This window comes from Palaemon carinicauda, chromosome 13 (assembly GCF_036898095.1).
Source record: "Palaemon carinicauda isolate YSFRI2023 chromosome 13, ASM3689809v2, whole genome shotgun sequence".
Taxonomy (NCBI): Eukaryota; Metazoa; Arthropoda; class Malacostraca; order Decapoda; family Palaemonidae; genus Palaemon; species Palaemon carinicauda.
In genome coordinates this window covers 35,904,605-35,918,045 of record NC_090737.1, presented here as the reverse complement: position 1 = coordinate 35,918,045, position 13,441 = coordinate 35,904,605, and the positions used below count along the sequence as shown (strand labels likewise).

Below are 13,441 nucleotides of genomic sequence, written 5' to 3'. Positions count from 1 at the left end.
TTTAATTCAATAATATAAAAGTAAGTTTTTGTCATTCATCAAAGTTAGTAATAACCTAATTATTTCCTTATAGTATAACTTTAACTATAATGTTTTGAATAATCATGACATTGCATAATATGAGATTGGCCTTGATTGCATCAACAGAAGTTTCCCCTCACCTTTGAAATCTACGTGTGGTAGATTTAATTTACCATATGCCACTAAAATGAGTCTGAAGTTCCACACACCGAGGGAATAACGCCTCTACCATGAGCAACATTTCTGCACTTTTTCCTCTTAGTAATTTTAAGGATTATATATGGTCGCCCGAGGAGAACAATGTAAATCGTCTCAGTGGAAACCTTAAACCCGCAACTTTAACTTTAACTTTTAAACTTCTGAGAGATATTCTGGGTCTAATGTGGAAATTATTTTTCAGGTACCTGCTTAAGGAGTGAAACTAGACAAGAGCTTGAACATCAGAACTTTTGGTTAATGGATAGCTTGACTTGGCTGTTTGTGAACACAGAGAAACTTAAAGCCGAAGGAATCAACATAAACGGAATTCGTTAGAATAACAAGACGTTGGGGATCTTTTTGAGGTGAGGCCTGTTCGTGTCGACACAATTGAATTTGAAAGGAGCCGCTAACATTATTTATAAGACATTACTGTATTTTCACAACCTATTCTATTAGATACACGCAGCCATATTTTATAAAATTTATATGGGAGCATATTATTCTTATGTGAATTTGAACTACTTTTATACATTGGATGGACTATAATCTCCATTTGGTTATGTAGTCATGGTGTTTTATTAAATGGTTTACTCAGTGTTGTATCAGTTAAATTTGATTCTAAACTTCTATTTTGTATCCCTCCCAATTTATCTACAGGGGTGGGGGTTAGGAATGGACTAGGCATCTCGCAACTATTAACTATCTTTTGCCTTGAGCTTTTTTTATTTCTGTACAGTAGTTTAGTATGGTCATTACTACATCCGAAAGTTAATCGGTGGAACATCAAAAGTTCAAACATGCAGCGAATGTTTTTATTTTGAACAGGCTGGCATACGCTAAAGCTTTTTATGGTTTATATATGAAGTATTTATTTAAAATAATGTTCTTAAAATATTTTATATTCATTATTCATTACTCCACTTGTAGTTTATTTATTTAATTATTTCCTTTCCTCATTGTGCTAATTTTCACTGTTGGAGACCTACTTTTCTAATGAGGATTGTAGCTTAGGAGGTAATAATAATAATAATGATAATAATAATAATAATAATAATAATATTGATGATGATAATAATAATAATAATAATAATAATAATAATAATAATAATGTTAATAATAATAATAATTAGCAGAAGAGGATTTTACTAATCATACCAAGACATTATAGACATTGGGGGCCCTCAGATCACAACATGAGATTCTTGACTGGAGCTTGGGCTGATCAGCCTAATGCCTCCAGTTAATCCAACTCTGGATAGTTTCAGTTGCAGCTGGTGCCGTTGTTTAGTTACTCTATAGTTTTGGTTCTTCATGCAAAGCTTCACCGCTCATCACACACGAACATACTTTCGTGAAATTAGAAACTTAAACTTTAAACTTCTCGATCAATTGATCGTAATACTTGCATCAATAATTACCGTTTTACTTATGTCTTTTGACCAATTCATACCTGCTCAGCAGTCTCCTTAGATCACGTTATTTTGCCCCTGGAACTTTAGTAAAGCTACTGATGGTGAATTGGGAAATAAATCCTATGGTTTCAAGGTACGTTATTAAAGAACATGAAAAATCTCTATGATATCACGGGGGTTTGTGGTGGAAGAAGGCGTAAACAGGTCTCTTCCGCTGATCAATAACCACTAAGGGCCAAGACCCTTTAAGGATAACTATTCAGATCCCAATCAGCTAATGCTAAGGGACCAAGCCCTTCAAGGATAACTAATCCGAGACCTCAATCATACATTAAGCGGATGCTGAATGAAATTCTTGTAACCTACAGATTCAGTCAGCTACTTCAGTCTCGACCTTCTCTCTCCCCACCCAGAAAGGCAGGTAAGTTCTCCATCTGTTCACCAGCAACCTTGCCTTATAGGTAGAGTGAGAGCAGAAAGAAAGTCAGAAAAGTACATAAAATTTATTAAATTCCACGAAAATATACAGTACATGCTCGTCAATGTAGAGAGTGACCATGTTCCAGACCTGCTAGCTGATTTTGCTCATGATCCACCAAAAATCACACTTTACTGGCACGAACAGAGAACTTAGGAGGGCTGCTAAGAAGGTTTACAGACTCCTGCAGTCTACTCTCATGAAGGGAACAGTCGATGGGAATTGAAGAACGTTCATCAGTCTCCTTGCTCGGTTCCCCAGATGGAATGCAGGACTTCCACAGCTAGCAGTGTACTGTCAGTCGAAAGAATGACCCCTCCATCTCCTTAGACCTGAAGGACACATACCCTCTGATCCATTCTCTTGTCTTACAGGAGGTTTTCTCTGCTTCATCTTTAGGAAAAGTGACTATCAGTTCAAAGCCCAGTGCTTCAGGCTAGCTGCCACTCTCTAGGTGTTCATGCTAGTCTCTTCAAACACAGTCAATCGGCATTCTTTTACCAATGGGTTTTGGAGATTGCTCCTTTCTAAACTCCTACAACGGAATCGCTTCAGCAAAGAGACAGGCCTTGGTGTCTCGATCTGTGGATTAATATAGAATCAGAGAAAGTTTGGGACACCCAGACAGAGATGGTGGAATATTGGAGAATACCTTATCATGAGCAACAGTGTAAACATGAATGTTCCTACACAGCTTTCTGGATCAGCAGAGACGACGTCTTCAGAGACTTTCTCTGTTGACGAGAAGGCTACATCCAAGTGCCTGCCTCCCTAGCATTTGCTCCAATAGTTCCTAAAGTTTAACTGATTTACATCCAGTACTCCTGTTACCTTCTGGTTGTGTGACAACAAGAATACAGGGTGATAGCTGCATGACTAACTTTTTTGTGAATACCGTACTCCTCTCTTGCAAGAATCTACTGTCCACAGACGTAGAGGAGGAGAGATGAGTTTCCATCAATAGAGAGGATGGGAGAGATGGAAGGAATGCATCTGCTTCTCACCCTCAGGAATGCTTGCAAAATTTATATTTTGAAACTTTTCCTAAGGGGTTTGATAGACATTTTGTAGTAATGAAGGCCGATAACACTACCATTTGTGTCCAAAGTTACTAACCCTTCTCGAGCAGGTGTACTCTTGGGTAAAGTAGTACACATGATGCAGATGTGTAAGAATCTTTCATGCAAGAGCAGTTTGAGCATATGCTCACAATCCGGTGTAAGGGTCCTAGGCCATTCCTACATCATTGTGGGGTATTAAGGCTTTGTCTTCTCGCTATCACTTTACATGCTCGCTATGCAATAGGATAAAGAAATAATGCGGTTCTCCCAATCACAGTGTGTGGGCAACCTCCGTGAATCCTAGACGCTTGCGTCTTTCTGGCCCTTGTTCCCCATTTCTCTGATTCATCAACAGTCTGTGGGAGGCATGGAGATTAAGGAGGACTTGGATCGCTCCCAAGCAGCCACACAACGAATGGCACTCAGATTAACTGTTTGTTTCACTTTCTTCATCAGGGAAGCTCCTCAATTTCTGAAGTAAAGATATTGCTTGGTCCTCGATTCATGAGTTCAGCTTGGATCCAGATTTGGATTCAGATCTTCACGAGATTTAAGAAGTCTTAAGAAGCAGGGTGGTGTGACCATTTTCATTAGTCCTCGAGTCTCTTAATTTGACCCACTTAAACTTGGGTTAGCCCCAACAAAGCAAGTGAGAAAATGGTATCTTTTTATGATGACTAATTCTGAAGGATAGAAAAATCATCTCCTTTCTCCTGGTTAAGGAACTCGTGGCAAGGACCTAGAATCCAAGCAGCCATGACTTAAAACTTTCTCCTCTCCTCACTACAGAGGTGACCAACGACAGCAAGAGTAACTTGCCTTCCTGTTCTTGCAGGTGTGTGCGACACTAAGACACTTACTTCAGTAAGGAAGGAATAAAAGATCCTGAAATGCTGTTTGGTTCTGGCTTCAGGGAACAATCAGACAAGTGCTCGGACAAGGCAACCACTATAAGTCGAACTATGGGATCTACTTTAGCTAAATTAAAGAGCCTGAAAACACCACGCAAACTTAACAACCCACAAGTCTTTAGATATGTTTTCATTGGGACCTGTGGTATATGCTCAGCAGTTAATTTAGCTTACCCAAGAGCATTTAGTCTCTGATAACAGTTGCAATGTTATCTAGGATAAGTTGTGCAGTGTTTGTTCCTTTTCCTAGTCTTTTACCTCCGTTGGAGTGCAACAGATCGTTCCTTTATCTGCTGGGTTGGACGTTGATGAGGGGGAGCTTCCATACCAGGCAACTGATCTATACAAGTCTCCTAACCCCCCCCCCCAATCTCCTTATGAAAGAGAGGATGGATAAAATGTTGGACACACAATGCCTAATTGTCCATAACTTGCAACATCATGTACGTTATCGGACAACATAAGAACCTCCGGTGATGTAACATTGGAGGGAATGATGGCGGAATAAGACTTAAACTAGTCTCTTCCAACGATCAGTTACTGTTAGGGGCTCAGGCCCTTCAAGGATAACTAATCAAAGACCTTAATCGTACCTTAAGCAAGGTGCTGAAATAAATATGTGTAACCTACAGGTCCAATCGGCTACTCCAGGCTCTTTCTTCTCCCACCCCCCAAGAAAGGCCTTAGCGTTTGTTATCTGGAATATTTCAATGTCTTTGTTTTTAGCATTTCCACTTTTGTAAGTCTATGGAAATTTAGCATGAATTTGGTAGTCTTTGTAAATATGTTTGAGGATCACTAGATGATCATCTAATGTTCTTCTAATAATCTGATGATCATCAAACAAGCTCATCATTATTGCAATTATTATAATGAGCGTTCATGATCACGTAAGACAATTATTGTTATGAACATCCGGATTATGAATGATAATGATATTTTAATCCTTGATACTTGAAGACCCACTTATTTTGAAACATGATTGTCAATTTTTTTTACAATTGGGTGTTTTCACAATTTCATTTTCTTGAAGCCATCACCGATTTCTTATTAGTGTGTATTTTAAGATTTTATAATACAATTCTACCTACTTAGTTATGAACATTGATATTTGTTCATAAAAACCACACAATTCCAGAAACTTTTTTTATTCACATCACTTTACAATGATTATATATTATGTGATACAATAATGTACTATGACAAAATAGTTTTTGATACACATATCTAATGTAAATTCAAATACGAAGGTACTCGAACCATTTTCTGACTAAAACTGAACTTGTTCTTAGAACAAAAATGAACTTCTGCCAATTGGATTATGTTCCACTCAGATACGGTGGCAATGTGAAGAACATATGTTATGGACAAAAGTTAAGGCAGGATTGGAATCTGGTACTAAACCTTCTTTAATAATTAAATGATTTCTGTAATGTATTTTAAATGAATTACAGGAACTTTTCAAGTCATCGACCAAGACGTATACAGAAGGCCCTGGACTTACAAATCCAACTGAAAATGATAGATAAGATAAAGAAAAACTATGATAAAACCATATTATATAAAATAATACAGTAAGCAAAACGACTCTGTGATATCCTGATATGTTTCATATGAAACCTGACTATTTGTTGACTTGTGTAGCTGGAAATCTTATGCATGAGGTTCAGGTTAGGACTACGACTTACAAACAATTCGTCTTGCAAACAGCTTCTTGGAATCTATTGTTTCTAAGTTCAGGACCTTCTGTAGTATTAGTTTCTATTTCAAAATAACTGGCAGTACTGCCACTAATTAGTGTTTTTTTTACAAGACAAAATACTGTCTAAATAATACTTGGCATTTTTCTTTCTTTACAGGGACATATTTTCAAAGTAAACTAGGATATCCCAAAAAATAAAAACTAATGAAAACCATTTTAAACAAAATTAAAATGAATACTTGGAAAATCTTTTCATTGGTGCAGTAAAATAAAATAACGAAAACTAAAATCCAAGAAATTTTTTAATCGGTACAGAATAAATTTCTACCTAAAAATGAAGTCCCAGTATGAGAAATAAATGAAGCAATATGTAAGTATTGTATATCTTAAAATTTGATTTCAACAAAAAACTAATGTATACTAGTTAGGAAACTCGGGTTAGAAAACTAGTAATGATCAGAAAACCATATTAACTGCTGTACCTATGAAAAATAAAATTTAAGGCTAAACCCCATTTTGATTTTTTTCGTGCCACTGCATACACTGTAATATATTTCTTTATACTGTATAGCAATTTGATGGATAATATATGTCAAGTAATTAGTATCACCACACACAAAACACTAATGAATAAATATGAGCATAAATACAATTTATACAACACGATAAATCCGGCTTTAGGTTCACTTGCGATTTTTTCGCCTAGCTCCCTGAGGCTTTGTGTTAGGAGGAATATAAATATTTCCCCCTTGTAGTTCTGGGTTACAGTTGACTGTTGACAGAGCTTCTAAGTGGGCCATGACATCTCCAACTTGTGACTCTAATTCTGCTATTTTCTGTAAAGAAAATTCAATCAAAACTAAATCACCCGATAGCCCTTTAAAATAAATGCAATTTTGGATAATGTCCTGCATTCATTTGTATCACAGTACTTAATAATGCCATTCCTCTAGTTACATCGATATATAAGACTCAAGAAATGAAAAAAATAGCTTTAATATAAAAGTTCATGTCGGTTTTCCCTCAAGTCTCCAATAAATGTATTTCATGTATGCAATGGAGGTATCAGCAAATCATTCCCATGAATATTTTTTTTCCAACATAAGATGTTTTCAAAATGACTATCTTACACAACTCAAAAGATGTTACTACTTTGTTAAAAGCAACGCTATACACTACAAATAGTACTTGATTATAAAAAATGAAAAAGATAATCTCACCCGAACCTTATCAACCAAAACATACAGTAATCAATATCGTATTCAAACCTGATTTTTAGCATCCAAAGTGGTTTCCAGCTTTACTACTTTGGCTACCCAATCTTGCTTGCCTTCTCGCAATGATAGATTCAGTTGCTGTTCTGTCTCCAGGTCTTTTGTTAACTGGAAAAAGACATATTTCAACAATCTTATGTCAATCATCCAAATGACTAAAGGGAAAAAAAAATTTATGTTGAACAGTCGTCCTCATACTAAACAGAAAAATCAAGTGTGGGTGTCTTGTTTTCAATATATGTATTAACATAAAAAAGAGTATTAACATGAAAAAGAGTAAGTTTGACCCAAACTTAACATTAATAAACGTAATCAAATACATTACCAAAATATATTCTTGTTGATAGCCTCACAGTAAAGGATTTAACTAGGTTAACTTATTAGGCAGAAGGAAATGTATCAGACCATCGGTCAATGACATTCTCTTTTACCAAGTTTTCAAAATGTGTTTAACTTTGTAAATATGATTCTAAAAAGCATAAAGTGGTTAAAATAAAATTAACGTTCACACAGTTACAGCAATGCCAGAAAATTCTTTGATGTCAAATTTCCTTTGCAATAGTATACATTTAGAAGTATAATTTTATATCATAATTCTAAAGCAATAATAGAATGAGTTTTACTTCTAGCACATTTAGAATGTTAACCCTTTTACCCCCAGGCTCTTTGGAAATTTCCAACCCTTAACCCCCAGGGGGTTATTTTTTCCCCAGCACATTTTGCAGTATTTTTTTTTTTAAATTGTTCTAACAGCCTTAATTTTTGTCATAGAGAGGTCAGGTTGGTCTCATTCTCTTGGAAAATGCCTGAATTTTCTCAAAAAATTATCAAAAATATGAAAAACAAAATTTTTATAGCATTTTTTTGCAAGGACGTACCGGTACGTCCATGGGGGTAAAGGGATGAGTTTTGTGAAACGTACCAGTACGTCCTTTGGGGATAAAAGGGTTAATTTTACATTAGGAGTTTCACTTGGTTATCTAAAGCCTCACCTTAGTGATCTTCTGAGTAAGCTGTTGAATCCTTCTGTCTTGGCTTTGCTTTTCCTTTGTGATGTTTGTCATATCATGCCTCAAAGCCTGGATTTCCTCAGACAGCTTTCGAGCAGCTTCACGTGAAACTTCAGCCTGAAATAGAATTTTATAGTTTTACTGTTTTATTTTTTAGTTAAAAAAAAGATCAACTTATGATTTTCTTTTTAACCCTCTTGTGATCCTGCCCATGAAAGAAAATGCTATCAGACTCAAAGCTTTTGTGCAAAGGGTAAAGTGACGCTCTCAAATGTTTTCTGCACCTGTGAGCAATTGTAGACCAAAGATGGACGATACATTTTTATTATTTTAATGTAACTGCATTTATGATAATTTTTTAAATAGCAATGACCATATTTTTACATTTTGCCATATACCATGGAAAAACACACACAATTCCCTTTCAAGGTGTTTATAAAAAATGACTATTACAATTTGCAAATGCAAAGTCCCACAAAAAAAAACCCATGCATAAAATTACTCTTAAAACATGCATCAAGGTGAGCATAATGTTTTCTATTAAGACCAGAATCCACTTTCATTTAGATGCAAATCTCGTTTTCGTCGGATAACTCCATTTTTCTTAGTAAATATTTCTGCGAAATAAGTGATTACATCAAAGGGCCAAGAAAAAAAACCCCATTGGACATGAGCTAATAACATGAACAACAATTAAAAGGTAAATAATATGTATGATCTCAAAAATGAGATACAGACAGAGATTTGAAAAGGAACTTACTTCCTGTAGTGCTTCAGCCTGTGCTTCACTAATTTTATTTTCGAAAAACTGCCTCTGAGATTCAAGCTGTGATGATAACAGGTGTGTGTATTCAAGCTGTAAGGCTGTGAGTTTCTCCTCCCCTTGCATCACCTCCTCCTTTGTGTCAGGTACTGGAGACGAACGTTCGTAAGATACAACCTGCGAGGGGTAATCACTTTAGAAAGTTTACTTTTGCTAGGGCTTGCACTCCAAAAATTGTGAGAAACCCTTTAAATACATTCAACTGTGTATATTCTCATTTATATCTGTATAATTAAACCAATATGTAGGTAGAATGAAAAAAAAATCCAAACATTAAAACATTTTTCTTTCATGAAAAAATTTACATAAAAAATACCACCATAAAAAAGTTTACATTCAGCAGGTACATAATTCGTCTGAAATACATAAAAACTGATATGGGTTCTTTAATAACAGAAAAATTTATCTATACTGGTTCATACCTTTCCATCACCCTCGCTCTGCAGCAACCGATGGACATAATTATCTCTGACATAATCCCAGACTCTGTTGTTACCAACTTGCAGGGAAAATAAGTGATTGGTTTCCATAAAATGTCTGAAAATAAGGTACAGTTTACAATACTGCACTAGTTAAATAGTCTTGCAATCTTTTCCTAAATTAGTAATGTCAACAGGAAAGAAATTCTTACCCAATACTCATTCTATGTCATTAGAAATACCTGCATTAACTCTAATATATCACTGTAATTGGAAAGCAGCGAGAATTGCGAAATTTCCGATAAAATATAAAAATACTGGTAATAAATTCTATTATCAATATTCTTCAACTTTCCACAAATCTTGACTTTGAATCACATGGGTAACCACCACATTACTTTAGAGGTGGGAAAGTGATATTAAAAAAAATTTGATACATCTACCCTCGTAATTCTAATACCATGCCACACTTGCATTTACTGTGGGATGAATTAAAAGTCAACTTGGCCAAGTAACTTATTACAAAAAGTAAATAAAATAAAGGAAAAACATACGCTAGGTAATTATCCCTTACAAATTATAAGGATAAAAGGAATAAAATGAGGACAGAAGGTTCTCAACTTACAAACTTACAATAAGCTGTTTGTAAGTAGAATTGTTTGAAAGTCCAACTTTGTTAAATATTGGCCTAGGGTAGGTCTAACCTGAATTCTATGCCTATGATTGCCAGCTATAAAAGTAAACAAATAGTCAGGTTTCTTATGAAATAGATATCAGGTTATTACAAATGTTGTTTTGTTTACGGTATCAAATTATATAATACTGTTTTATTACAGTATTTCTTTATCTTATCTTTGTTATTTTCCATTGGATTTGTATCTCCAAATGTTTGCAAGTTGAAGGCCTTCTGCAATGCAATTCCATCTTATAGATTCAAAGCTGCTTATCAAATAGCTAAAGTCTAAAAACAACCCAAGAAACATATTGTACAAATACCTATATCAAGTACAGTAGGGTCCCGAATTAAGCGTGTTCGAATTACACGATTCCCCTTTTCCGCGATCGCTATTTTTCAAAAATAAATTTTCTGTAACTGCGAGGCTGTTCAAAGTTCGCGAGTCAAGCACTACAAAATGTATCAAATCTATTGTCTTTTTAAGTATATTGGTAGCCCTAAATACGGTGATTTATAATAAATGTTACAAAACAATATTAACATTACATTTCATAATGAATAGCCTATTTAAGGATAAAATTCCACATCAACAATGAAATCAACTGTTAACTGTGCGAGTCCAGCTGACAAAATGTAAACAAATGTGGTTACGTTCTCGGCAATCTTTATCTTTCTCCAACCTTACGATAATTGTAATGGTAGTGTTAATGATGGTATATTAAAGCATTATTTTTTAGTACAGTATATTTAAAAGCCTTATTTTTCCCTCTGGGCGTTCAAGGTTTTCAAGAGTAGACTGGGTTCGTTTATCGGCAGTGAATAGCCTAAACTTCGGTAACGAGTCGTCAATATTTTGTCATATTTTAAACAGTATACATTTGATTTGCAAACATTGGTTTTGTAGAGTAGACGGTAAAATAAAATCTAGAGAGAGAGAGAGAGATTTGATGGCAGAAATCTCTCTCTCTCTCTCTCTCTCTCTCTCCGTAAGAAATAAAACCATAATTCACATAGGGCAACTTGAGTTTAAGAATGAAATTAACATGAATATTGTTAGTTGTGGCGATCAATTCCTCGCTTCAGGGGGTACACGAAACAAAAACACGACATTCAATTACAACAGCTGATTCTCTCTCTCTCTCTCTCTCTCTCTCTCTCTCTCTCTCTCTCTCTCTCTCTCTCTCTCTCTCTCTCGTTATACAATACTTACAAATAGATGAAGAAACCAAAATCGGTTTTCTTGAAGTGTCAATTAAATACAAAACGAAAAAATTATACCGTGTATACATCCATTTCAATCATAGCTTAAAATACGGTAACCGATTTCGTCCGCAAACCACTATTTTTTAGGAAACACCATTCTATTCCAGAAAATTTTTACTCTTTAAATGTCAATTGCGCTATAATAAAACATGTACTTATGTTGTTAAATTTCGGGTGTGTTTTAAAAATCGAGTATTGCTAACTTATTTTTGTTTTAGTTTTGGCTGTGATCACATCAGCTGATGTCTAGCTTCCGCGCGAATACAATAACAAAGAATTGTTTACACCATTTCTTAACTTATTCAAACCATCTATACAGTTAATATTACATAAACACCAATGTGTTATAACCTATCATATTTATTGTTTAGTACTTTAAAACCATCTCTCTCTCTCTCTCTCTCTCTCTCTCTCTCTCTCTCTCTCTCTCTCTCTCTCTCTCTCTCTCTCTCTCTCTCTCTCTCTCTCACATCGAACGTTATAGCGGTAACCTAATTGTTCGGTGACTTTAAAAATAGGCCTAGTACTTTCTTCTTTTACCTTTTTTGCATATGGATCCATAATTGAGGTGGGTACAAGTTGACTTATAACTGAAGTTAGGAAAAGTATTTTGAATATGGAAAGGACAATTATCTTTCGTAACAGTTTAGAATGATCGTAAGTTATCACTCTGTCATTAGCGGCAGTTTGCTATTGTGGATTAAACGCATAAGGAAAAAAAAATTTCCAGCTTTGCTACGAATTTAGGAATTTATATGGATACGGTAAGTAAAATATTTGTAATAACATAATGTTTACTAAATGTTTATAATATCATTAGTTATGACTTAGATCATGTGTGTTTAATGCATTCGTTTGTTTATTATGATCGAAGATGGAGCGTAAACAAATGGAAGGTTTCCGTTTCAGGCGGCATCATAAAGAAAAACATTTCATAAATGGCATTCATTTCATTTATTTGAAAGTTCTAATAAAAAATAATTAGAACATTGGTAATAACAAATTCAACATAATCTATACTTGGTAAAATTGCTGTCAATTCAAAAACACAGATGTATAAATGCGTCTGTTTCTTCGTTGTGATCAGAGATAAACGTAAACAAAACATTGGTTGTCGTTTTCTATTGTGCTTTTTAGCGTGTTTAGGAAACGCATGATATAAAATCGCCTTTATTTTGATAATTCTGGATTTTCAATCATACAACAAGCTAGTCTATAGAGTGATGGTTTTGCTATTCACCAGTTGTATTATACAATAGATATGACAAACATTAAAATTTGTCTGTATTTTGGGTTGTGTTATAACGGGAAATATATGGTGTTTACACCTATCCTGGTTGTAATTTTAACCATTTTTCAAGTTATTAAAACTTTAAAGTATATTAAATGTTTTATTTATTTACAAGAACAATTTGATATTATAAAGAAATACAGTATAGTACAAAGCAAGTATTGGAAATGGGTAGTAAACACATTTGAATAGGCAAATTGCTGGTTGCCATGGCCGCAATGGAATTATTTCTGTTAGTTGTGTGTTTCGAAATTCGCGATTTTCCATTTACACGAGGTCATTAATCGACCAAATTCTCGCATAATTCGGGACCCTACTGTATAATAGAACATAAAAAAGGGATTTTGATGAAGGAAAAATCTATTTCTGGGCGAGGAACCTGTGTCGCCCAGTGAAATGCTCCTTAAAGCACAATTTCAAAGGTATAAATACTGCTAAATATACCAGAGAAAAAAGTTGCATGGAATGCTAGGAATATATCCAGCTCGCTCACCCCTAAAGGGTGTCGGTATTAAAACTGGGGCGAGTGATACCACTACCAGAGATCCCTTTCCAATTAAACTTTTCCCTCCTCAAAATCCCCCGTTACTACGAGGTGCCGTTCACTACAGCTACTGCCCCCCCCCCCACCACCACCACCACCACCACCACCACCACCTATCCTTCTCCCATCATTCCTTGTTAGCACCCGTGAACATTCGGACGATATACTATACACATACAGCAACCTTGAAATCAAAATGTTCCTTGTAAACTATAGGACTTATGAGTACAACAATCTCCATAAGCACAACTCTCAAATAATGCTTACCACTGGGGATAAATTCTTAAATGAAATTATCACTGACCACTAAACTCCTCAAGAGAAAATTTAGCATTTGAGCCCCAAGCCCTTTTTG

The 13,441-nt window shown here is 35.1% G+C and overlaps 1 protein-coding gene across 2 annotated transcripts in view; it reads right to left on the bottom strand.

Annotated features, from left to right (window-relative positions):
* Positions 1-5,216: 5,216 nt before the first annotated feature.
* The window catches only part of LOC137652282 (BRCA1-associated protein), a 60,368-nt gene continuing 52,143 nt past the window's right edge, over positions 5,217-13,441 (bottom strand). For both annotated transcript variants that reach the window (XM_068385578.1, XM_068385579.1), the window contains 5 exons: positions 9,316-9,430; positions 8,831-9,010; positions 8,053-8,187; positions 7,055-7,168; positions 5,217-6,622 (listed from right to left, as the gene is read on the bottom strand). In XM_068385578.1, the coding sequence (XP_068241679.1) occupies positions 6,470-6,622; positions 7,055-7,168; positions 8,053-8,187; positions 8,831-9,010; positions 9,316-9,430 (697 nt within the window). In that variant the 3' untranslated portion in view covers positions 5,217-6,469. The remainder of the gene's footprint in view (positions 6,623-7,054; positions 7,169-8,052; positions 8,188-8,830; positions 9,011-9,315; positions 9,431-13,441) is intronic.